General features: G+C 39.5%; 1 protein-coding gene across 1 annotated transcript in view; it reads left to right on the top strand.

Annotated features, from left to right (window-relative positions):
* LOC143956835 (uncharacterized) overlaps positions 1-26,810 on the top strand; it is a 100,130-nt gene that overhangs the window by 25,402 nt on the left and 47,918 nt on the right. Inside the window, exons 3-6 of the mRNA XM_077467009.1 lie at positions 2,208-2,384; positions 4,728-4,910; positions 22,493-22,669; positions 25,716-25,898. Of these exons, the coding sequence (XP_077323135.1) occupies positions 2,208-2,384; positions 4,728-4,910; positions 22,493-22,669; positions 25,716-25,898 (720 nt within the window). The remainder of the gene's footprint in view (positions 1-2,207; positions 2,385-4,727; positions 4,911-22,492; positions 22,670-25,715; positions 25,899-26,810) is intronic.

Here is a 26,810-nt window from a genome sequence, read left to right as displayed (position 1 = left end):
CACACGCCTCCAATTGCCTCCTGTGTTAGGATCCTTCCAGGCCAATCTCCCATGCTCCAGCTCGAGGTAATACCCCTCCTGGCAGTGGTCCTTCAAGGGCCACCAACAGATTCCCCTCAGCACTACCTGATTTTAATCTGTACTATATAGCAGCACAACTGTCACAACTGTTTCACATAGGGAAAATAGACAGAACCACATTTTTTACCTTCCTGTGTCCCAAATGGTCCCGTTCCACTGGAGACCCCCTAGTGGCCATCACAGGCCGAACGCAACTAATGCGTCTGGCTAAAGAAAAGACGTCTCTGTTCCACCACTATAGGCGCATATGGGCCATAGCAACAGCCAAACTACAATCTCCCTCCCTACATGAGCACACCCCGTTTTGGTACAATTTAGACCTAATGGAATTTGACTCCATGCCCAATTCAGAGCTTTGGAGATCTAGGGGGATATACTACTTGTCCCATCTGATCTCTGATGGTGACATAAAGGGATTTGGCAGGCGGAGAGATGAATATGGACTTTCACCCCAAATATTCTTCAGGTACCTCCAACTCAAACATGCTGTTAGAACACAATTCCCGGCTGGTCCCCCCACACTAGAAGTGAATCCCCTTATGGCAGTAATATGTAGTCTAGATCCCAAAAAACTGATATCCACTTTCTATAACATGTTGCTCATGCCCTCGGCGTCTAGATCAGCATATGCACTCAGAACCAGGAGGGAGGAGAGTACCGGGGCGATAGAGGATGAGGAATGGAGTGAGGCCTTGGTTAACTGCAAACTGGTGCCCCCTAAACTATCTGACTGTCTCACACAGATATACATTATCCACCGGGCATGATCAAACAGCCAACTGTGGCATGTGCAACCAGCGCCAGGAACATTCTACCACCTCCTCTGGGACTGTCCCCGGGGTTTCAAATTGTGCAATTTCTCCATGACACCATGGGGTCCCCTATTACTTTGAACCCTAAGCCATGCCTACTGGGCATATATCCAGAACCAGACATTATTACATTTACGAAAGTATTCTTGAATGAAACTTTATTCTCGGCCAGGAAAACTATAGCAAGGCATTGGATGAGACCCCCCCCCCCAGTTTAAGATGTGGTTGGTGGAAGTGAATCACAGCCTGAAATACAAAAAACTTATATATTCACATAGGGGATGCCCTTCAAAATACGGCAACATTTGGGATAGATGGTTGCAGACCCCAGAAACCCTGGGCTAATATACCCCCTCCGTTAGATGTGGTCTGCTTGCTGTTGTGTATCTCCTGCTACTTTTAACAAACCGGGAATGTTGAGGAAACTAGGTATATACTATACTGTTGGTAAACTGTCTTTGGTTCATATGTTATACACCAATATTTCCGTGGTGCCTTGACACCATCCCCTCTGTATCTAAGTTGGCTTATATATGTCCCATGATGATTATATTGTCACCCCTTGTATTGACCTTATATGTGCTACTGTATACTTTGTATATTTAGCTTTTTATACCAATAAAACCTGTATTACACGAACATAATGTAATACATCACAGGTGATATCATTTGCTGCTCAGTGATTGCCATATTCTAGTCTGCATCTCCCCCAAGGTAATACATAAAACCTGGCCTGCTAGTGGGCCGTGAGGACAGGGATGATGACCACTGCCCTATAGTACCAAGTACACAGTGAGTATACTCAAGCTTTAGCCCCTCCCACTATTAGCACAATTTTGCCACACCCACAAGTTTACGCTGCACACCCCATCTGACTATTTTCCGGGTGCCCCAGGCTGAACCCCCCCCAGGAGAAGATAATGGTATGAGGTCCTGTCTATTGACCCACCTCCTCCATCCCCCAACCACCCACCTACATAACCTTTATGAAGCATCGGAGAGAACAAAGGGGAATACTATAGATATATATAGGCGTGCGCACAGGGTTTGCCAGATGTGCCCGGGCACACCCTTATCACCCTGTTATCCTGTATATGACATACCCATGATCACTGCACTCTGTATGCTGGGCTGTATATGACATACTCCTGACCACTGCACTCTGTATATTGAGAGAACAAAGGGGAATACTATAGATTGGTTTTGGTAGAAGAACATCTCCAGGATAGATGAAAGGATCAACAGGAAATTGTCTTTTTTCACATTGTTCCCCAAATCTCTCAGATGTAATTCATTCTTCTCATCACTTTACAGAGCTGTGTAAGAATCCTGAGAAGACAATACTGGAGATGAGTCCAGAGAAGATATTTTATAATATTGGAGATACAGTGACAGTAAAATGTTCGGTTGGATATTGGACTCCCCATTCCTCTGTACGATGTGTGAAGAGCGGATCCTCCATTGGGTGGAATAATCCTCCACAATGTATCGGTGAGTAGTAAACTTCAATATACAGACCGCAGGAACCCAGAGCGACCAATCAGCAGTCACCTCTCTTTATTTATTGGTCCGACCATTCTAAATTGATGTAAACTAAAACCTGATTGGTGCATTGCTCTATACATATTAATGATGAGACAAACTGCCCTGGATTTGGGTCAAGCAGAGTTCTAAATAGTTCAGATGCCGAATTCCATTGTGATCAATGGGAGTCTAATCTGTAAAATGAAAAATACTCGTTTTCTGATCTAATAGGAAAGGGGATGTCAGAAAATATCCTGGTTGGTGGGGGAGGGGCACTGCCCTGGGGAACATGGGGGAGATCAGGGTTTTATTCTCAGATATTGCATTATGTTTCTTTACCGATACCTTCTATCCTCTCTATATACTAAATAAGATATTCATTTATGAACTTTTGAATTTAGAATTTTTTTCTTTTTCGATGTATGATCGGGGACAGTATGTTGAATGTGGTTTTTTTACACCTGGGGAACTTGTACCAATGCAAAAAATAACATTTCATTGGCAGCTTATTTGTTGAATTCTTCCCATCCGCCTTCAATCTTTATTAACACAGGAAATAATGCTACATTTTATATCACTGACTCTGATGGAGGTTCCCCCAAGTTGGTTTTATTGGTCAGACCGATTCTATATACAGTGGTGTGAAAAAGTGTTTGCCCCCTTCCTCATTTCCTGTTCCTTTGCATGTTTGTCACACTTAAGTGTTTCGGAGCATCAAACCAATTTAAACAATAGTCAAGGACAACACAAGTAAACAAAAAATGCAATTTGTAAATGAAGGTGTTTATTATTAAAGGTGAAAAAAAATCCAAACCATCATGGCCCTGTGTGAAAAAGTGATTACCCCCCTTGTTAAAACATACTATAACTGTGGTTGTCCACACCTGAGTTCAATTTCTCTAGCCACACCCAGGCCTGATTATTGCCACACCTGTTCACAATCAAGGCATCACTTAAATAGGAGCTGCTTGACACAGTAAGGTCCACCAGAAGATCCTTAAAAGCTACACATCATGCCGAGACCCAAAGAAATTCAGGAACAATTGAGAAAGAAAGTAATTGAGATCTATCAGTCTGGAAAGGGTTATAAAGCCATTTCCAAAGCTTTGGGAATCCAGCGAACCACAGTGAGAGCCATTATCCACAAATGGCGAAGACATGGAACAGTGGTGAACCTTCCCAGGAGTGGCCGGCCGCCCAAAATTACCCCAAGAGCGCAGCGACGACTCATCCAAGAGGTCACAAAAGACCCCACAACAACGTCCAAGGAACTGCAGGCCTCACTTGCCTCAGTTAAGGTCAGCGTTCATGCCTCCACCATCAGGAAAAGACTGGGCAAAAATGGCCTGCATGGCAGAGTTCCAAGGAGAAAACCACTGCTGAGCAAAAAGAACATCAAAGCTCGTCTCAATTTCTCCACAACACATCTTGATGATCCCCAAGACTTTTGGGACAACATTCTGTGGATCGATGAGACAAAAGTGGAACTCTTTGGAAGGTGTGTGTCCAAGTATATCTGGCGTAGAAGGAACACTGCATTTCATAAAAAGAACATTATACCAACAGTAAAATATGGTGGTGGTAGTGTGATGGTCTGGGGCTGTTTTGCTGCTTCAGGACCTGGAAGACTTGCCGTGATAAAAGGAACTATGAATTCTGCTGTCTACCAAGAGATCCTGAAGGAGAATGTCCGACCATCTGTTCGTGTACTCAAGCTGAAACGAACTTGGGTTCTGCAGCAGGACAATGATCCTAAACACACCAGCAAGTCCACCACCGAATGGCTGAAGAAAAACAAAATGAAGACTTTGGAGTGGCCTAGCCAAAGTCCTGACCTGAATCCTATTGAGATGTTGTGGTATGACCTTAAAAAGGCCGTTCATGCTCGAAAACCCTCTAATGTAACTGAATTAGGACAATTCTGCAAAGATGAGTGGGCCAAAATTCCTCCAGGACGCTGTAAAAGCCTCATTGCACGTTATCGCAAACGCTTGGTTGCAGTTGTTGCTGCTAAGGGTGGCCCAACCAGTTATTAGGTTTAGGGGGCAATCACTTTTTCACACAGGGCCATGATGGTTTGGATTTTTTTTCACCTTTAATAATAAACACCTTCATTTACAAATTGCATTTTGTGTTTACTTGTGTTGTCCTTGACTATTGTTTAAATTGGTTTGATGTTCCGAAACACTTAAGTGTGACAAACATGCAAAGGAACAGGAAATGAGGAAGGGGGCAAACACTTTTTCACACCACTGTATATTACATGTCCACATTTATTATATACATATAAAGGTTTCATTTCTTCCACAGCACAATGTTCTCCTCCAACAATACCAAACATGGGGAGTATCTCTGTACACAAGAAGTATTATAATAAAAATGAAGTGATAAGAGTCCGGTGTCGGTCTGGATATTATCCATCATCATCTGCAATGACATGTGAGAACCCCCATGCCTCCCAGGAGTGGACTCCTCCCACTATTACCTGTATAGGTGAGTACTATTTATTACTTTCATGTTGATTCAAGTCAATTTTAATTCATTTACTAAAGGAAAATAGGTTGTGCACTTTTCTAGGGAATTTTCACTTTGCCTAATGAATCGCTGGCAGCTATTATCCAATCAAGTTGAAGCAAAAATACAGCATTTTTTCTTGCAGGTGATTGGTTAGTCTTTTGCAAACTGAATTTTCAACACATTCTCCAAGCTAAGAGAAAATTCTCCTGCAAAGTGAACAACTCAATTTTCCTTTAGTAAACCAACCCCCGTCGTCTGCAGACAGTCTGTTTAGTAGCCACCCTGGCGGGATGATTATGTTAGATTTTTGCGACTCAAAGTGGTACAATTGCTTTGCCTAGAAATTTGGCATTTTATATTTTAGTCCGTAATTTTTTAGGAATAACTCACTTAAAGCGGGATTCCACTTTTTTTTTGTTGGCAATATGACAATCAATAATAGTTTTAAATATAGCACTCACTTCTTCTGTTTTCAACTCGATTGTCTGTCCGTTTTGGTAGCATTGGAGAACTTATAAAATTTCATCCTGATCGTTTTCATTTTGCCTGTGGGCATGTGAAGCCCACAGGCATCCTCTTCCGGGATACGGGCATGCTGATGGACCAGCATGCACTGCCCGTTAGATCGCCGATCTCGCGCATGCGCAGTATCGCCGCTATCAACTGCACAGGTTGTCATCACAACGGGCGGCGTCGTAGGAAGTCCCGCCCCGTACAGACGCCGCACAGACTCCTGGGATATAAAAACAACGATCCCAGGAGCCCCTGCGGCCGACAGGAAGAATTGACCTGTCGATGAAGCCCCGCCCATTTCCACGGCGGCTCCGCCCCTTTCCGGAATCTCCAGAGGCAGGAAATTTGAAAGAGGAAGAAAACAGAAGAAGACATCAGAAAGGTAAGGGGATATCTAGCGATTAGGGAAGGGGGGATCACATAGACGTAGGACTGTTAATTAGGGTGGACCTCCGCTTTAAATCTGCCCAAACAAGAGTCTAGTAGACATAGGGAGTTATTTACGAAAGGCAAATCCACTTTGCACTGAAAGTGCACTTGGAAGTGCAGTCACTCTAAATCTAAGGGGTAGATCTGAAAGGAGTGGAAGCTCTGCTGATTTTATCATCCAATCATGTGCAAGCTAAAAAAAAAATTATTTTCCTTGCATGTCCCCCTTGGATCTACAGCGATTTTACTTCCAAGTGCATTTTCAGTGCAAAGTGGATTTTCCTTTAGTAAATAACTCCCATAGTTACATAGTTAGTCAGGTTGAAAAAAGACACAAGTCCATCTAGTTCAACCATAAAAAAATATATATATCATACAATCCCATATACCCAATTCTATACCCACAGTTGATCCAGAGGAAGGTGAAAAAAAAACTCCATCAGAGCATGATCCAATTTGCCAAAGCAGGGGAAAAAAATCCTTCCTGATCCCAGAGAGACAATCAGATTTTCCCCGGATCAACTTTACCTATAAATGTCAGTACCCAGTTATATTATGTACATTTAGGAAATAATCCAGGCATTTCTTAAGCCAATCTACTGAGCCGACCAGAACCACCTCTGCAGGGAGTCTATTCCACATTTTCACAGCTCTTACTGTGAAGAAACCTTTCCGTATTTGTAGATTAAATCTTTTTTCCTCTAGATGTAAAGAGTGCCCCCTTGTCCTCAGTGTTCACCGTAAAGTGAATAACTGAACACCAAGTTCACTATATGGACCCCTTATATATTTGTACATGGTGATCATATCCCCCCTTAATCTATAATCTTTCCTCATAGCTGAGCTCCTCCATGCCTCCCATCAGTTTGGTTGCCCTTCTCTGCACTTTCTCCAGTTCCCCGATATCCTTTTTGAGAACTGGAGCCCAAAACTGAACTGCATATTCCAGGTGAGGTCTTACTAATGATTTGTGCAGAGGGGCAAAATGATCTCTCTCTCTCTGGAGTCCATACCTCTCATATACAAGAAAGGACTTTGCTCGCTTATCATCTACCAAAACCCCCAGATCCTTCTCCAGTATGGATCCCCCCAGTTGTACTCCCCCTAGCATGTATGATGCATATTCTTAGCCCCCAAGTGCAGAACTTTACATTTATCAACATTAAACCTCATTTGCCACATAGTTGCCCAATTAGACAGACATTGAGGTTGGCTTGTAAATTGGAGACATCCTGTGAGGACGTTATTCCACTGCATAGCTTGTTGTCATCTGCAAAGATGTCCACCCCCACCCCTCTGTCCAAGGTTTTGGGCACCACGTTCGCCCTTCGCCAATCCAGTGGTACTTTTCCCGTCATTAATGAGCGACTAAAAATTTGATACAATGTCTTTGAAATTACAGAGCTCAATTCTTTTAGGATCCGTGGGTGGATGCCATGAGGTCCAGGTGCTTTATTGACCTTTAGTCTGTCTAAATATTTCTGGACCATATCCCTTTTGAGCCATTGTGGATTTGGGGCTATGTCACTACCACCCCCATTATGAACATGAGCTCCCCCATGCTCCTTTGTATACATAGAGCTGAAGAAAGTATTTAATACATTCGCCTTCTCTTTGTCCCCAGTCACCCACTCTAGATTACCGTATTTGCCGGTGTATAAGGCGATCGACCCGGCATATAAGACGACCCCCTAATCTTACATGACAAAAACGCTTTTAAAACTGTACTTACCGTATAAGATGACCCGGCTTTCGAGGCTCCCGAGGCTTCCGAGGCTTCATATTTCTTATTTCTTCCTGCATTTGCTGGAGCCAATCACGGCGAGCGATGTATTCTATTAATGAATACAAAGCCTGCTTGGATTGGCAGAAGCTGTAACATCATCAGCCCGCGCCTCTCTGACTCTCCAAGCCAATCTGTAGCCTGCTCGGATTGGCAGAGGTCGTTACTCCAATCCGAGCAGGCTTTGTATTCATTTGAATACATCGCTCACCAGGATTGGCTCAGCGGTATATACTGTATGTAGCCAAAGCTACATACAGTATTACCGAACACCAAGCAGCCATCCGAGGGGCTGACCCGGCGTATAAGACGACCCCTGCTTTTTGGCCAATTTTTTTACATGTAAAAGGTCGTCTTATACGCCGGAAAATATCTTATTTTGTAAAGGGCCTACATGCTCAGACCTGACCTTTTTACTCTTAATATATTTGAAGAATTTTTTAGGGTTTGTCCTACTATCTTTTACAATCTGTCGTTCATTTTGAGTTTTTGCGTCCTTGATTTCCTTTTTACATATTCTGTTATATTCTTTGTAACATTTAAACAACACTAGTGTTCCTTCATTTTTATATAGCTCTTTTATTATTGTTTATAGCTTTTTTTTAACCACTTCAGTCCCGGAAGATTTTACCCCCTTCCTTACCAGAGCACTTTTTGCGATTCGGCACTGCATCACTTTAACTGACAATTGCGCGGTCGTGCGACGTTGCACCCAAACAAAATTTTTTACCACAAATAGAGCTTTATTTTGGGGGTATTTGATAACCTCTACGGTTTTTATTTTTTGCCCTTACAGCCCTTTCCATCTGTAAGTCTCCACCTCCTCATTAACATTGGGTGGTCTATAACAAGCTCCAATGATTAACTTTGAACTACGCACATCTGTATGCAGTTCCACCCATAATGCTTCAGACTCATCACACTCTCCATCAACCTGGTCCTCTTTCACACTCACTTTGAGATCACTTCTCACATAGAGACAGACCCCTCCACCTTTCCTTTTTGCCCTGTCTCTCCAAAAGAGTGCATATCCAGGAAAATTAATAGCCCAGTCATGTGAGGAATGAAGCCAAGTTTCAGCAATACCGATTATATCATAGCTCTCCTGATGCACCAGAGCTTCCAACTCACCTGTTTTGCTTGGCAGACTTCTGGCATTGGTGAACAAACACTTTAATGCATTATTACATTTTGCTCTGGTGTTTTTCATATCTTGTTTAGTAGTACAAATGGCACTATAATTTCTAATGGTTGTTTGCAACATGGAACTTTCTTGTCACCTGCCATAACCCTCCCCCCCATCTATCCCGATTCCACCCTCCATTAATGTCTGACCCTTAATTGACCTGTCTGCCCGATGGAATTCTAGTTCACCCTTCCACCTTAATCCTAGTTTAAATACTCCTCCAGCCTTCCCATAAACTTCTCCCACAGCACAGCAGACCCCCTACCATTCAGTTGCAAACCATCTTTAGCATATAGGTTGCACCCCAATGAAAAGTCAGCCCAGTGCTCTAGAAACCCAAATCCCTCCTCATTACATCAGGTCTTTAGCCATCTAATCTCCCTCTGCCTTTCCTGTATTGCGCATGGCACAGGCAATATATCAGAGAATATCACCTTGGAGGTCCTTCCCTTCAACTTACAGCCCAGTTCATTAAATTGATCATAAGGAGCCTCCATCTTCCATGTATTCTGTCATTGGTTCCAATGTGAACCAAGACAGCTGGGTCATGCCCAGCCCCCCCCCCCAGTAATTTATCAACCCACTCCACCACATGCCAAACCCTAGCACCGGGGAGACAGCAAAACATTTGGTTGAGGCGATCCTGGCGACAAATTATTCTATCAGTGTTATATAAGAAATATATGAAATATTTCGATATTTCAAAGTCTTAAGTATATGTTGAAATCAATCAATTCTTGTGAGACGAATTTCCTTAATTAGATCTGAGTCAGCGTAATTCAAAAATGTGTATTTATTTGTACACATTTAAATACAAAAGGATGCTTACAAAAATAGTACAATGTTAATCATTTGTATAAAGTTATTGCATGTATGGAATAACCCTTTGTCTGCTGTGAAGAGAGATGTATTAGCTTGCCTGTTTTTGGTCTTTCAAGTACATCTGCCTCGTGGCAAGGGCAGGAAACCAACAGGACCTTCTCCTTGTGTGTGTAAAATTCAAGAGCGCCCCCCTCCTCCCAGCACTCATTATATTAACCAGGCTCTAATCTCCCGCCCGAAAGATAACTCCTCCTCCACAGAGGTGGGAGGCCTAAGAGTGGTTGTAACAGAGCTAACATGTGTTACTACTTAAAATGCAATTCTAGCTTCTAATAAACTTGCAGGAAATGGGTGTGAGTCTGTCTCTAAGAAAAATATGTCTCAATTACATAGGAAAGACCTTCTAAAAACATATATATATTGAACTGGAACATAAACAAATATCACTTTACATAGCCCTTGAAAGTATATATAAAATATACAATATTCATCAAAATCCTGACAGGTTTTAAATATTTACTTTTCCAGCTATGCAAGCCATAACACAGAATTAATTGATTCAAGGTTTTGCATTCACACAGTATGAGAATATGGGAATATTATTATCCTGAATAAAGTATAATAAAGCCAATTAAAATTTAGATATTAAGAATATAACATTCCCCTCTGAAATATGAATACTAATCATATTTTTCAGATTAAAAATTCATCCATCATCATTCATGTCACATTCAAACAAACTTTGATTCAATAATTCCAAATGCTTTGTCCTGCACAATTGAATTCATACCTTCAAAATGCATTTTCCTCTTTAATTTACTTTGTAACAAATCATCTCCTTTCTTAATATCACTTCTAATTCGATTATATAATTTTTTCATTCTAAACATTAAACATAACTGGAATATAAGGAATAACATGATAATAATAAAAATAATTACAATAGGATGTGATAAAATATTTCCTGCTGCTGAAGTTATCGAAGTTTTTCCCCACATGGATACACTATTACTAAATCTTTTCCACCAATTACTTCCTGAAAATTCTGACCATTGATGTGATATTTCTTGCAAATTACCTTGTTCATGTTTAAACAATACTTCTGCATTCTGCAATTCCTTAGCCAAAGCTATTAATAAACCTTGATCCTTTTGAATTATATTTGCCCATTTTTCCCATGGAAATTCATCTATTTGGGAAATATTATACTGTGTAGGAAGAGCGCTAATATTTTTCATAAACATATTTGTTAAATTTGTTCTCAATCCATTAATACTTATTGCAACAATATCTCCTTCTATACAATACAACCCTTGATTTAGGTTTTCTGTATTTGTACAAGAAGAGAAAAAAGTTTTAACCCTTTTTGTATCTGACATAATTTGAAAACAAACCTTCTTTTTATCTACACGAGTAACTAATTCAGAATTAATTTTATTTTCAATTCTTGCTGAACATAATGTGTGATTATGATAACAAGAATGAAATATGCTTTTATCTTGATTAGGTAAACATATAATTTTAGACTGGAATTGTAAACATGATGACAAATCTAATTGTTCTAATTCAGAATTTTCATTGTTAAATACAAAATCTGTATACTGTAATTTATAATATAATAATTGTGTATTACTGACAGGTAATCCCAAAACAGTGATAGGAACCAAAATTTGTTCTTTTCCAGCTATTGGAATCATAGAAGAACTATAACATATGTCCTGCTTGCATCCTATCCATTTATTTACCCATAAATCTGTATGATTTATCGCATATAAATATTCTTTGGGCAAATACTGTAAAATGCCAAGAGGAGTTATTCCACTCTGAAATGCTTGCGCAATTATTTTAAAATTAGTGGAATATTCCGTTTGAATTTCTAGACATGCTCTGGCTATATGAGAATGTTGTTCACTTCTCATCAAATCAAGAGTAATATTTTGAAGATGTAAAATAGATGGACCCATTATATTAGCAGTTTTAATTACCATATTTTCTAAAATCTGATTTAAATGTCTTTGTATTTTAATACCATTACTTCCCACTAAACCAGCGGTTTCTAGATCAGACTTTAAAGTATTAATATCCATACTATTTGTTATACTCCCGATTGTGCCAATCCCTCCTAAAATACCTTCAACAATACCACGCTTATTCCTGTTATAATTTCTATTATTAATTCCAAACCATCTCTCAATACCCAATTCCATATTAACCAGATGTCCTTGACATTGTGGAAACCTTGTAGAAATTTTCCATTCTGAAACATTAAAGTTCCACAAAACAATGACAAACTTTCCTTCTCTCAAAAGAGTTCTGGATTGGAAATGGTTAATCTGAAAAGGGCTTGCAGAGAAACTTTTCTTATTGACACATGGAGTTTTCCTTGGAGACATAACAACAACACTTGCCTTTGCACATTTCACCGGATAATTTTCTATTGATATGCAACATTTATATATACCAGTATCATTCAAAGATACTCTCATTTGTTGATAAACAAATGTATTATTAATCCAATTCACATTACCAAAAATTCCTTTATGAATTATGACAGTAGAACTATAAAGAAAACTACCCAAAAACTCATCATTCCTTTTCCAAGTCAACAATGAATTTTGAGGTAAAGATATCTTTGTATCACATATCAAATGCAAATTATCTTTATCTTCCATAATTTTCAAAGATTGTGGGAAAATATTAATTTCTGGAACAATCTTATCAACTATAAAGATATCGATTTTGACCCTTATTTCAGTAAATTTTCTTATAACTTTAAAATCCCATGTTCTTACAACGTCTCCTTTTTCATCTCCAATGATGTTTAAATATTTTGGATTTAATATCTTTACAAAACTTTGAAAAAGATAATAAAATTGATCGAAGGAATAAAGTATTTTCCCAGATCTTGTCATAATATTAGTAACATCTCCAGACCAAATTGTTGACTCATTACCCTTTAAAAATATAGACCAGAAACTCCTCAACAATATGTTACACTCAAAAGTTCCGGTTTTGTTATTTAATCTATAAGATCCCTGCATTTTATCAAACTTTGTTTTGGATTCTATTTTAACTTTGATGTCAATATCATTGCTGTGAATGAAATACAATTGTAAACAACAACGATATCCATCACCAATACATAAAAATCCATACAAATCTTCTGCTGTATTAATATCAACATCTCTAAAATTATGATTTTTATCATATGCACTAATATCAATAACTCTATCATTTTTGTCCTTTGTAATGATATCAATGTTCTTATTTTTCAGTTCATCTGCATTGATATCAATGTCTACATCTCTCTTATTTCTGAATAACATATGATCTTTGTTGTGTAATTCTTCATTCCTGTTAGTCTTTATATAACTTGAGCAGTTCTTGATATATCTTATCACAAATAAAATTGTCACTAGGGAAAAGATGCATCCTGTAGTGATGATACACTTCCTCTCTTTAAAACTTTTCATTTGTTGTGCTGACATCTTTTTCTTTTGGAATACGCACTTTCTTCAGGTTCGATTTTTATTTTTAATTCCTGAAAAAATAAAGGCAGCATCATTATCTTGGAATATAAAATTTGTTATACCCACATTTTTCTTTCTACATACTTGTTTCACTGAACTGAGAAAGTATTTGTACCTCTTGAACATCCCAAAATGTCCATGGACTTTCCCAATTACTTTTCCATGTTTCAACTCCTGAAACTCTGTGACGTGTCACCATCTCTGGGTGTGGCCTAACAATTCTTTAATCAACTTTTATCTTTTCTTGTCTTAGACTTGTGTCAACAATATCTAATTTTATCTTAAATAAACCTTTCTGTTCCTGGTCTACTTAATAGACCGCTTATCTTATATAAAAGATCATTTTGGTTTAACAACAAAATAACAAAATGTTACAAAAAACAATATCAATTGTAAAATATCAAAAAATAGATTATTCTGAAGATTAAATCCGATATGTGCGTGGATTTAATAACAATCCTTCATGATATATATGTGTCTTGTGTGTGCTGGAGAAAAAATCTCCCTGGAATGTGTGCCCTCCAGTAATTGACTGTCTCCTCTCCTGTTCCTAAACACCAACTCCCACCTTTTTCCTTTTTAAGACTAGCTTAAAAGTTCCGCTGGGCTATATTGTTCCACAGAATGAGTATTTTCCCTCCCACCTTTCTAAAACAATGGGTGTCTCATTCTAAATTCCTAAGGGCTGCTATGAATAACCCTTTGTATAAAACCATTTTAAACATACACAAACCTTTTTACCTTATCAATATATATATATACAAATTATTTCTTATTCTCTTAATCAAGAAACATTGTAATATAAAAACTTATATTTTTAACTAACAAAGACACTTTTTATCATGAATTAACTTTCTTTTTCAAACTTAGAAATATGAGGAGGAACCATTTTGTATACCTTTTTCAACCAATTATGACTCCACGAGGCAACACAGACTCCATTTTATTTTTTCTTTTAAACTCAAAAGGAGAATACTTTGTAGCATCAGAAATTTTGCTTCTTACATCCATTAAAAATAACTGTAACAACATCAACCCAAATATTTCCTTTGTCCAACAACATTTATCAATCCTAGATTTAATTATCCGATACATCCTCACAATAATACCTACAAACTGTGAATGTTATCATACATGAAATCTCTGTTCTATTCCCTGATATTACACATCCTCTGTCACAACTGAAGTTTGCTGATATATCCCAAACTAGAAAAACATGATTATTCAACCTCTAAACAATAGTTAAAGCATCATCATTAGTGAATCCCACCTGTAGGTGCTGTGAACTATAAATACACAATAATCCTTTATCGTCATGACACAAACTTATGGTCTAATGACCCAAATAATAACTTTGTGGCAACCTATGAAGAAATAAAAAAGATCGTGACCTTTTTTTCCTCTGAAATTAAAGGAATATGTGTGTCCACTTTCTTCACAACATTAATTGATACCATTTCAGGTTGAATTTACTAACCTCCCATGCAAAGCTGTTTCCTTTACCAAAAAAATCTGCTGTTCTATTACCTACAGATAACTCACTATCATCTTTTTATGTGCTGGAATTTTTACAATAGCATATGCAAGAGGATTACTCTCTGCAAGGTCAAAAACTACTTCTAATGTCTCTTTCTGCACAAGAGTCTTATTGGATGAATCCACAAAACCTCTACATAGATAACGTACAACATATGAACTATCACTATAAATCACTAATGAACCTTTCTTCTCTTCCTTGTCAATACTATCTCAATATCTTTAAACAAACCTGTATCCATTTTGGTCTGACTCCAAAGACTTTTATGTGCTCTAACTGATTGTTCCAATTCGAGATTGGTTCCTGTGTGTGGCCAATTAAAATCTGAAGACATGTCAGCGACTGCTGTACAAATACTTACAACGTTACTGTACTTTGAGGAATCTATTAACATAGATTTGGGACTAGATGAATCTTTCCATATAGTAGAATTACTTAAATCAATAATCCAATCTAATTTACTAATCACATCCATGCCTAAAATATTCTCTGTATTTTGGCAACACCATATGTCTATATTTGTTTTTAAAATTCCGGGAATTTCGAGAGTCACATCAGAAACTTTAACTGCAACTGTATTTTCTTTTCCATTGAAATCAATTAAATTACATTTTGGAAAATCAATATTCACAGATAATTTGTTTTTAGTTAAACTGAGTTCAGATCCTAAATCTATTAACCATTTAGTATTCTTACCATTTAATAAACCATGTAACCATGGCCTTCCACTTTCATCTATTAAAAGTGAAGTCACATATTTTAATGTTGGAGGTGACTCAGAACCTTTTTCCCTAAATCCTGATAACATTTCCTGTCTGTTCTGAAGCTTTAGCTCCGCCTATGGCATGTATCTCATCATCTCTGTCTCTCTGAGTACCATGCTGACTGAATACAACCCTTTCAATGTTCAGCTTGAACAAAACAAAAATAAAACTTAATACTCATGACAATAACACATAGATAAAAATATTAAAATTATATCAAAGTCCTCAATAATATTCCAAACGTCACAACCAAATCTTTTTAAACTCAAATCAATCCTTATTCATAGCCATTAAACATAAACCAGAAAATTCTTACCATATCTGCAGTTAATTTAAGGACTGCTGACTGTTTTCAGAGTGTTATATGCTACATAATTAAACCTTTCCTGTCTTAATGAACTATTTTCAGTTTGCAATCTTTGTCTTTGGGTCTTAGAAGAAAAATGAATTTGCTTATTATGACCTCTATACCTCAGATTACTGTGCCAACGTACAGAATAAACTTCTTGACGCCTGGGCAAAATTTTCGGATAATACAACCTCTTTTGTGTATTATTATTATTCAACTTTTTATAGACTTTCCTCTGAGCATATGGCGATGAAAATCTACATTTCTGCCTACTATCAGTATTATTTAAGTCAACTGACTTCCCACTCTCATTGTCTGAGTAAATATTAACATTTGACTCATTACAGGATATGACGTTGATGGCTGCCTTCGTCATATGTTCATCATCCTCCATCCTTGAGCACTGAACATGTGCAGGAATCTCAGCTTGTAATAACTGGGTCTTAAACAAATTTAAAACATTTCCATGCACACAGCTTTCCAAAAAACCTATTTGATTTTCATTTTCTTTCAGAGATTGCAATAATGCATCAATTCTATGTTCCAATTCAATTTTTTCAGTCAATAATTGTTCAATATATTTCTTCTCCTGCTTTGCTGCAATTTCTATTTCATTCTCTAAATTTTCAATATATGTACAAAAAGTCTCACAATTTGAACAACTAGATTCAAAAAGTACATTTTCAGTTACACTTTGACTTTGTTTTCCTGGCATATCAAACACCATATCATTATAACTTTTAACAAGTTTCATTATATTACGTACTTTTTTCTTTGTTTTAACTAATGAGAATCTATCCTTCTCAATGTCAGCATTTGCCTGAAAGCATTGATCATACATTAATTTCCATAAAACAGCATCAGAGACCTGTTTCGATAAACCTTTAAATTCTAATGTACTTTCATCAGCTAAAACAGCTACAAATTCCATAATTACGTTTCTACTCACCAAATAAAAAACCCGTCAGTTTTTTCCTGGAAATTCTCCGGTCTTTCACAATCAATCGATCGATTTTTCTTCTAGGTTCTTTTTCAATCTTTGCGAAGTTTAATCTCTGTTCATCAATTCTTTCCCCTCTGATCACAAGGAGTGAAGTTGAGAAAAAAAAAAAAACTTCCGACTTATGATTGAACTGGTTGTAGCTCGCCAATTGTTATATATGAAATATTTGAAATATTTCGATATTTCAAAGTCTTAAGTATATGTTGAAATCAATCAATTCTTGTGAGACGAATTTCCTTAATTAGATCTGAGTCAGCGTAATTCAAAAATGTGTATTTATTTGTACACATTTAAATACAAAAGGATGCTTACAAAAATAGTACAATGTTAATCATTTGTATAAAGTTATTGCATGTATGGAATAACCCTTTGTCTGCTGTGAAGAGAGATGTATTAGCTTGCCTGTTTTTGGTCTTTCAAGTACATCTGCCTCGTGGCAAGGGCAGGAAACCAACAGGACCTTCTCCTTGTGTGTGTAAAATTCAAGAGCGCCCCCCTCCTCCCAGCACTCATTATATTAACCAGGCTCTAATCTCCCGCCCGAAAGATAACTCCTCCTCCACAGAGGTGGGAGGCCTAAGAGTGGTTGTAACAGAGCTAACATGTGTTACTACTTAAAATGCAATTCTAGCTTCTAATGAACTGGCAGGAAATGGGTGTGAGTCTGTCTCTAAGAAAAATATGTCTCAATTACATAGGAAAGACCTTCTAAAAACATATATATATTGAACTGGAACATAAACAAATATCACTTTACATAGCCCTTGAAAGTATATATAAAATATACAATATTCATCAAAATCCTGACAGGTTTTAAATATTTACTTTTCCAGCTATGCAAGCCATAACACAGAATTAATTGATTCAAGGTTTTGCATTCACACAGTATGAGAATATGGGAATATTATTATCCTGAATAAAGTATAATAAAGCCAATTAAAATTTAGATATTAAGAATATAACAATCAGTCCTTCTGATTATAGAATCCCCTATTACCACCAACTGTCTAGGTCTACCTGCACTACCCCCCACCTCTACTAGATGGGCTGCTCTCCCAGCTGTTGGGGGTAGCAGTGACATCTAGCAGTGACCTCTGTGTTTGCCACCACCACAACTTCACCCAACTTGGCAAATTGGTTTTGAAGCACAAATATAAGACTGGCCTTCCTTTTCTGTGAGCACCTTCCACTCCCTCTAACTACATTAACTCATCTTCCCATCTGATAATATTGACTTGCCCCTCCACCCTCCACCCTCCACATCAACCCTATTGACCACCTGCTCAGCGCGCAGAGGACCTCTTTCAAGGTTGTCCTTTTTGCCCAGTGCTTCAACTTGCTCCTCCAGATCTCTAATGCGAGCTTCCAGAAGGGAAACACGCTCACATCTGTCACAGTGGTATCCATCCTGGAACTGTTGCACCAATTTTGCATACATGTGGCACACTATGCACTGAGAAAAACATTCAATCCTGCTAGCACTCATTTCCCTGTTACATCTTATAGGAAGTTTAAGATGTTACTTAGAAGACTCCTGTCTTATCTCCTGTTTTCATCCCGGGTATGATAAAGTTTTGGAACACAAAATCATAAATTATAACATAATAAATATCTATAAATAATTATAAAAAATAATATAATAATAATAAAATTAATCACGATTCACTATCGCTGAATTTTGCAAGCAATTCTAATGTACTATCGTTCTTTTATAGCTGGTCTAAAGAGCACAAAAAAAACATGCAAGGCGTTCCCTTCCACTGCTTGTAAAAGTAGTCTAGCAGCTAATTAGCCACTAGGATTGCTTTTACATGAAAGCTGACCGCCGGCTGAAAAGAATAATACCAAGATGATACCTAAACCTACAGGCATCCTTCTGGTATAACCACTCAAAGTCCAGCAACATACCAATATGTCACTGGTCCTTGTTGGGCATATATTGTAATGTTCTTTTTTTTCATGCGGCCTGTGGGCTGAACGAAAAAAGAGATTGATCGGTGGGTAGGGCCACCGTTAGAATACTGCCCTGCATCCACCCACTTCTAATGATGAGCATATGCACCGTTTTTTTATATGTACAACTGTATGTGGCGAAATCCTCCTACAGCACTGGAGTTGCTGATTTACGTATCGTGAGAGCAAACTCTGTTGCTGTCAAAATAAATAAATCTGTGCTGCAGCTGAATGGCATACTTGAAAAGCAAATGATGGTAACAATAAAACATTAACTCAATAAAACAACTTTTTTTTAACTGCAATTTGTGACTAAAAAAAAATGCCGAAGCATGGGGGCAATACGCCCCTAATGTTAGGGGCAAATTGCCCCTCCACCCCTGCCCCCATGCTTCGGCATATATGCTCTTTTTTTTAACTGTGGTGGTGAAATCACCTTCTGCAGCGCTGGAGTCGCTGATTCACTTATCGTGAGAGCAAACGCTGTTTCTGTCAAGATAAATAAATCAGTGCTGCGGCTGAATGGCGTACCTGCAATGAAAATAATGGTTAACAATAAAACACAGTAAACAGTAAAGTATAAAAGAATTACATACCTGCAAAGCAAACATAATAAAACATAGTAACAATAAAACATTGCCGGTTAAGCATAAAATACAGTAAAACAGAGCAGAACAATAGAGAGAGAACAATAGAGAGAGAAGAACAAGAAAATAACTATTTTTGGCTTTTTTATTTTATATATGTTTTTTTCACTTTTTTTTACACTTTTATTTGTAACTGTAAAGGTTCCAGGTTTGGGTCTCTAAAAATGCGATGGCATCTTTGGAGACCCTGTGTAAGTGTGCCCTAGGACTGTGCAGTGCTGTACCCTAGATACTCGTGTGTGGTAGCGACGGAAACATTCACTGATAAAAAGACCAGGTTGTCCAGGACAAGAGGGACAATAATAGCGGGGGGGTCACGCCTATATCTGTGCTTGCTAGAGACACGACATCTTCTTTGGGGTGATCGTTGGGTAGAGGTACCAGGGAGGAATTCTGGGAAGTGCCTCTCATGCAGCCGGCTCACTGCATTTACATTGTGTAGTTGGGGCACTGCAACGTCTGGGAACAGAAGGGCTGTGATGATCTCTTCCTGGAATTTAAGGAAGGATCCAGTTCGTCCTGATGCTTTGTATAGCACATAAGCGTTCAGCAGAGCCAATTGAAAAATGTATACAGACACTTTTTTTGTACCTGTGTCTGGCTCTATGTGCAATTAAGTACAGGGCCATCAACTGGTCGTTGAGGTCCACCCCTTCCATATTAAGGTTGTAAGGTTGGACACAGAGGGGTTTCTCAACAGCACCAGTCGCCGTAGGAATTTGGAAAGTCGTATCTGCATGAAGGGAGCACAGAAAGAAAACATTGCGATTATCCCTCCACTTCACTGCGAGCAAATTATTACTTCTCGAGCATGCTCTCTCCCTCTGTCTAAGTCAGAAATCTACAAGCTGTTTGGGGAAGCCCCGGCGATTAGATCGCACAATGCCACATGTGCTAATTCCACAATCAAAGAGGTGACTAAAAAGTGGCACGTTTGTGTAATAATTGTCCACGTACAAGTGTACCCCTTTCCGAATAAGGGTGATACCAAGTCCCAAACAATTGTAGTCTGGGCAGTTCTCGGGCTCCACATGACTATCTCTTCCCTCGTAAATCATAAATCTATATGTATAGCCTGTTGCCCTGTCACAGAGCTTATACATCTTGACCCCATATCTGGCACGCTTGCTTGGAAGATACTGAAACGCAGACAACTTGATCCGACATAAACAAGGCTGCAAACTGTTGGTTGAAGTGGTTTACAAGGGTGACAAATTTTGTGGAGCCGATCAAATCTAGGGTCACCCCAAGGATGACAGAGTTCATTGTTGTTGGAGTGCATAAACCACAAGATCTTCTCGTATTGCGTCCTGGTCATGGAAGCAGAGAACACGGCATATGGTGAATTGGGTTAGTGGACCAATATGACCGCAACTCACTTTTTTTTTAACTATGTCCATGAGGAGGGATAGGCCCAGAAAGGTATTACATTCTTACATTCTCTGGCAAGGGTCAAATGGGGATTAGCAGTGATAAATTGACCAGCATAAAAATTGGGTGTACTAAGCCGCTGATGCTTGCCAGTTCACCAGAAGGATAATCGGCACTAGTGCTGGCTCTCTGCTCCATACGAGAGTCCGGCGCTTCTTGCACCTCAACAACAGAAGAACGGGGTCGGGTACGCCTGGCCTTAGCAGGGACCACTACTCCGTCATCAGAGCTATCTGTCAGGGTGCCGCTGCTCTCTATGGGTTCGTATTCCGAGCCTGAATCTGACAATGAGGCGGCTTCCCCATCACTCTCATCTGTCATGCTCAGCAACGTGTAGGCCTCTTCACTAGTGTACCTCTGTTTGGACATTTTGGCCTCTAAATTTAAAGGTACAGCTAGTGTGACTCACAGGAAAAAGGGCAACTGGTTGTCAGCGACTGCTTCAATTGCTACAAAAAAAAAACTGTTAGTGTTCACAGTGATCAGGCCTGACTCTGCGAACGCTGCAGTTATGTGTGTTGTGTTTTGTAAGTGACAGTGATCGATTAATACTGCACTTGGGTGGGCTGAGCGGGGCGGAGGGGCTAAATGCAGGTGCTAGCAGGTATCTGGGCTGATCCAACGAATGCTGCATTTTTGAGAACACTAAACTACTGGGGATGCTAACATAGATTTGATCAGATCAAATAAATCTATCTGTTCAGACACTATACCAGTAAGGGAGGGGTATGGTGTGTGTGTGGGTGTTATCACTACTGGCATTAATCTGACGCTGCCTGGGTTTGACTCTGACCCTAAATGATGCTTAAACCTGTACTGGGGGGCTTTCAAGGGCTTAAACCTTTATTTAGTAATATATGGCGGGTATCATGATGCTAGAAAAGCTAAACTTAATAGTGTCACCCGTGACACTAATACAGTGATCAGAAAAAAATATCTGTACACTATACTAGTGACACTGGCGACAAGGGGTGAAAGGGTTAACTGGGGGTGGTCAAGGGGTTAAAACCTTTACTAGGTAATATATGGGGGTACCCTGACACTATAAAAGACTGTACGGTGAAACGAACAAACTAACTAGCATCACCTGTGACACTAATACAGCGACCAGAATATAGATCTGTACACTATACTAGTGACGCTGGTGACAAGGGCTAAAAGGGTTAACTGGGGCGGGTGATCAAGGGGTTAAATCTTTATTAGTCCATTGTATGGGTGAACAGCCAATGTTCGCCCCAAATTTATGCTGGGGCCAAACTGTTCACCCAAGTCTAGCCATATATAGTGTATCACATAGAGTGCAGTGGTCAGGAGTATGCCATACATAGGCGTGCGCACAGGGTTTGCCAGATGTGCCTGGGCACACCCTTATCACCCCGTTACCCTGTATATGACATACCCATGATCACTGTACTCTGTATGCTGAGCTGTATATGACATACTGCTGACCACTACACTCTGTATATTGAGAGAACAAAGGGGAATACTATAGATTGGTTTTGGTAGAAGAACATCTCCAGGATAGATGAAAGGATCAACAGGAAATTGTCTTTTTTCACATTGTTCCCCAAATCTCTCAGATAGTAATTCATTCTTCTCATCACTTTACAGAGCTGTGTAAGAATCCTGAGGAGACAATACTGGAGATGAGTCCAGAGAAGATATTTTATAATATTGGAGATACAGTGACAGTAAAATGTTCGGTTGGATATTGGACTCCCGATTCCTCTGTAGAATGTGTGATGAGCGGATCCTCCATTGGGTGGGATTATCCTCCACAATGTATCGGTGAGTAGTAAACTTTAATATACAGACGGCAGGAACCCAGAGCGACCAATCAGCAGTCACCTCTCTTTATTTAAAACTCGATACACACCTCAAAAATCGCCACCTAAGTGTATCATCACTGCGCCAACACAACCCCTCCCCCAGCTGCTACTTAAATATATAAATAGATAAATAAGAAGGTGAATATAAATCTGCCCATCCAAATAACCATAAAATATCACCTTGTAGCGCTAAACTAGTGTAAAAAGTAATCACATTAAAGTTACCCCTCAAACAATAATTTGTGTTTCTCACGAAAACATATCTAGAACCAGATATAAGAAAATATATATTTGTGAATAACAGACTCAATGTGATAATCCAAAAATAATAATACAATGCAAGTGTTTATATCCTTTAAAACAAAAACAATAGTCCATAGGAAAAAATCTGAAAAATCAAATCCTTTTCATGTGCAAATCTTATCAGTGTCCATATAGTAATGGTAAAGCCTTCACCACACACACCATCAGTGTCCATGACCCCCCTCGTTGGAGCACTCACCAGCTGCGGCGCCCAGCACTGTCGTGCCAAGCTAGATGGGCGTTAGATCTCTCAAACGATGACAGCAGATATTCAGCACTCAATGTATATTCTCCTTTAAGGCTTCAATAGAGCTACCCCTCAAAGCACCTCAGAAAGAAAAACAGAGACCTCCCATAGTGCAACATTGTAAAAAATCTTTATATTCCAAAATTAAAATCCACTCATTAACCCCTTCCCGCCGAGCGTACGCAGATCTGCGTACTCGGCTTCCGGGGGGTATACCGGGATGATGCCCGCACCTGCAGGCATCATCCCGGTACCGTTTTTTACAGCGGGCGATTGGCTTTCCAGCTATAACAACCGATGCAGCTAAAAGCCGCTCGGCTGTTATGCCGGAGGAGCGGGAGGGGACGTCCCCCCCTCCCGCCGCCTCTTGCCGCTGTTACCGGTGCTCCCGCTCGATCGGGAGCACCGATTAGCGATCCATCGGCTCCGGCTGCTGGGGAGGAACTGGAACGAAGCCGTAATCGGCTTCGTTCCAGTCTCCTCATCGTAAACACGGAAGCGACGTCATGACGTCACTTCCCGTTTACTCGGCTGCCAATGGCGCCGGTTTTAAAAAAATATCCGGTATTCAGAATCGCCGTTTTCGGCGATCTGAATACATTGAAGTGTAAAGGAGGGGTGGGAGGTCTTTTAGACCCCCCCGATCCCTCCATAAAGAGTACCTGTCACCACCTATTAATGTCACAAGGGATGTTTACATTCCTTGTGACAGCAATAAAAGTGATCAAATTTTTTTATTTTTTTTTTAAAAACAATTTAGTCATTTTAAAATAAATAAAATAAATAAAAAAATAAAAATAAAAATTTCAAAGCGCCCGCCGTCCCCGCGAGCTCGCGAAGCAAAGAAAACGCATACGGAAGTCGCGCCCGCGTATGTAAACGGTGTTCAAATCACACATGTGAGGTATCGCCGCGATCATCAGAGCGAGAGCAATAATTCTAGCAGTAGACCTCCTCTGTAACGCTAACCTGGTAACCGTAAAAAATGTTTAAAGCGTCGCCTATTGAGATTTTTAGGTACCGTACTTTGTCGTCAATCTACAAGTGCGCGCAATTATAAAGTGTGACATGTTTGGTATCTATTTACTCGGCGTAACATTATCTTTCACATTACGCAAAAAAATTGGGCTAATTTTACTGTTTTTTTTTTTTTTTTATTCATGAAAGTGTCCCTTTTCCCAAAAAGTTGCGTTTAAAACACCACTGCGCAAATACCGTGTGACAATATTGCAACAATCGCCGTTTTATTCTCTAGAGCCTCTGCTAAAAAAATATATATAATGTTTGGGGGTTCCAAGTAATTTTCTAGCAAAAAATATGGATTTTAACTTGTAAACACGAAATTCCAAAAATAGGCTTAGTCATGAAAGGGTTAATGCACTCACATGGACACAACTTGAACGAAAGCACTTCAAAATCACTCCACTCCTCAGTAACAGCGCACTCTACTCCAAGGCATTGGTGGTCACAGTGGATACTGGTTAGATTAGTAGCACAGATACTGTCTCTCACCCTTCCTTCTGCGGTTAGGTACCTCACAGCGGAGCTCACAGTTTAAACCCAGCGCCACAATCTCCCAGTTCTGTTCCTCGTGTTACACACCTCCTTCCGCCTCGGTTGCAGTGCTCAGTGTATCAAAGATAGTTGCCAGATAGCCACGCCCCCTGGGACACACATGACGAGAGCAATTTCTTAAAATGAAACCCCATGGATGTACATATTGTGAAGTATACAGCCATGGGGTATGAATATAGAATTGGACTTGAACTGGCCAATTACTAATTAGATTTTTAGTTACATTTTGTAGGATATATTCCTTTAATTACTTCCCCTTTTCTTCTTCCAATTTTTAGTTTTCTACACCCCCCTTTTTTTAACCATTTTTTTAAACTATTTGTATTATACTACATCTACTGTATCAAAATATAGTCCCTTTTAAACTCTCAAGCCCCGTACACACAAGCGGACTTTTCGACATCCAAAGTCCGACGGACTGAGTCCGTCAGACTATTCGATCGTGTGTGGGCTGCAACGGACTTTAGCTTCGCTAAAGTCTGACGGACTTTAGAAATGAAGCATGCTTCAAAATTTTCCCGAAGGAACTCCGCCGGACCTGGTCCCTTCGAAAAATTCGCTCGTGTGTGTGCTACTCCGGCGGACTAAAACCGACGCTAGGGCAGCTATTGGCTACTGTCTATGAACTTCCTACGTCGAATCCAGTCGTACGTCATCACGTTCGACTCCGTCGGAGTTTAGTGTGATTGTGTGTGGCCAAGTCCGCTCGGTCGAAAAGTCCGCCAGAACTCTGTCGGAACTCCGTCGGAACTCCGGCAGAACTCCGTTGGAAGTCTGTCAGACTTAATCCCTCTCGTGTGTACGGGGCTTCAGGCCAATTTTATGTATATTTCATGTCCATGTTTATTATATACATATAAAGGTTTTATTTCTTCCTCAGCACTATGCGCTCATCCAACAATACCAAACATGGTGGATATCTCTGTATACAAGAAGTATTATAATAAAAATGAAGTGATAAGAGTCTGGTGTCAGTCTGGATATTATCCATCATCATCCACAATGAGATGTGACAACCCCCGCTCCCCCCCGGAGTGGACTCCTCCCACTGTTACCTGTATAGGTGAGTACTATTTATCACTTTAATGTTTATTCAAGTCAATTTTAATTGATTTACTAAAGGAAAATAGGTTGTGCACTTTGCTAGGGAATTTTCACTTTGCCTAATGAATCTCTGGCTGCTATTATCCAATCAAGTTGAAGACAAAAATACAGCATTTTTCCCACACGTGATTGGTTCATCTTTGCAAACTGAATTTTCAACACATTCTCCGAGCTAAGAGAAAATTCTCCTGCAACGTGAACAACCCAATTTTCATTTAGTAAATTGACCCCCGTCGTCTGCAGACAGCCACCCTGGCCGTATGATTATGTCAGATTTTTGCTACTCAAAGCGGTACAATTGTTTTGCCTAGAATTTTGGCGTTTTATATTTTAGGCCGGTAATTTTTAGGAATAACTCACTTAAACCTGAGAATACAGAGAGCTTGTGACAAAGAAAACTGAGAAAATAAGAAGAAATGCTCAGCCTATATCATCTCCAATGTGTTCACCCTTTCCCCTTGAATGATACCAGACCACATACCCTCATCACTGTCTGGCAAAGCACATTGTCTCCTTATTGATAATGGCCTCTTCTCTAAAACCCTGACTGGTGGTTGGGGGGTCTGCAGATGCCCCCTCATCCCATGTACACACCTCTTCCTTCACACAGTACAGACCTCTCCTCCAATCAGTAGGAGGACAATAGCAGTGGGGGGGGGTCTTGGGGAGTGTCATATGACATCAGAACCAAAGAGAAGCTTAGGGGGGCTTCCTCTAATCTGTACAGCTGCTGGGCCTGACATTTGAACTATCCGGCAGCTTCAGTGCAGATGAAAACTTACTGAACTGCACTGCTGGGTTGCCGAGGACACCCTTCAAAACAAGAAATGGAGATGAATGGTAACCAAATGCCTGGAGATTTATGAAATGT

The sequence above is a fragment of the Lithobates pipiens genome, unplaced genomic scaffold (genome assembly GCF_037356315.1).
Source record: "Lithobates pipiens isolate NorthernLeopardFrog02 unplaced genomic scaffold, aLitPip1_a1.2 Scaffold_44, whole genome shotgun sequence".
Classification (NCBI taxonomy): Eukaryota; Metazoa; Chordata; class Amphibia; order Anura; family Ranidae; genus Lithobates; species Lithobates pipiens.
The sequence above is the reverse complement of the archived record's forward strand: the minus strand, read 5'-3'. Positions and strand labels throughout refer to the sequence as shown.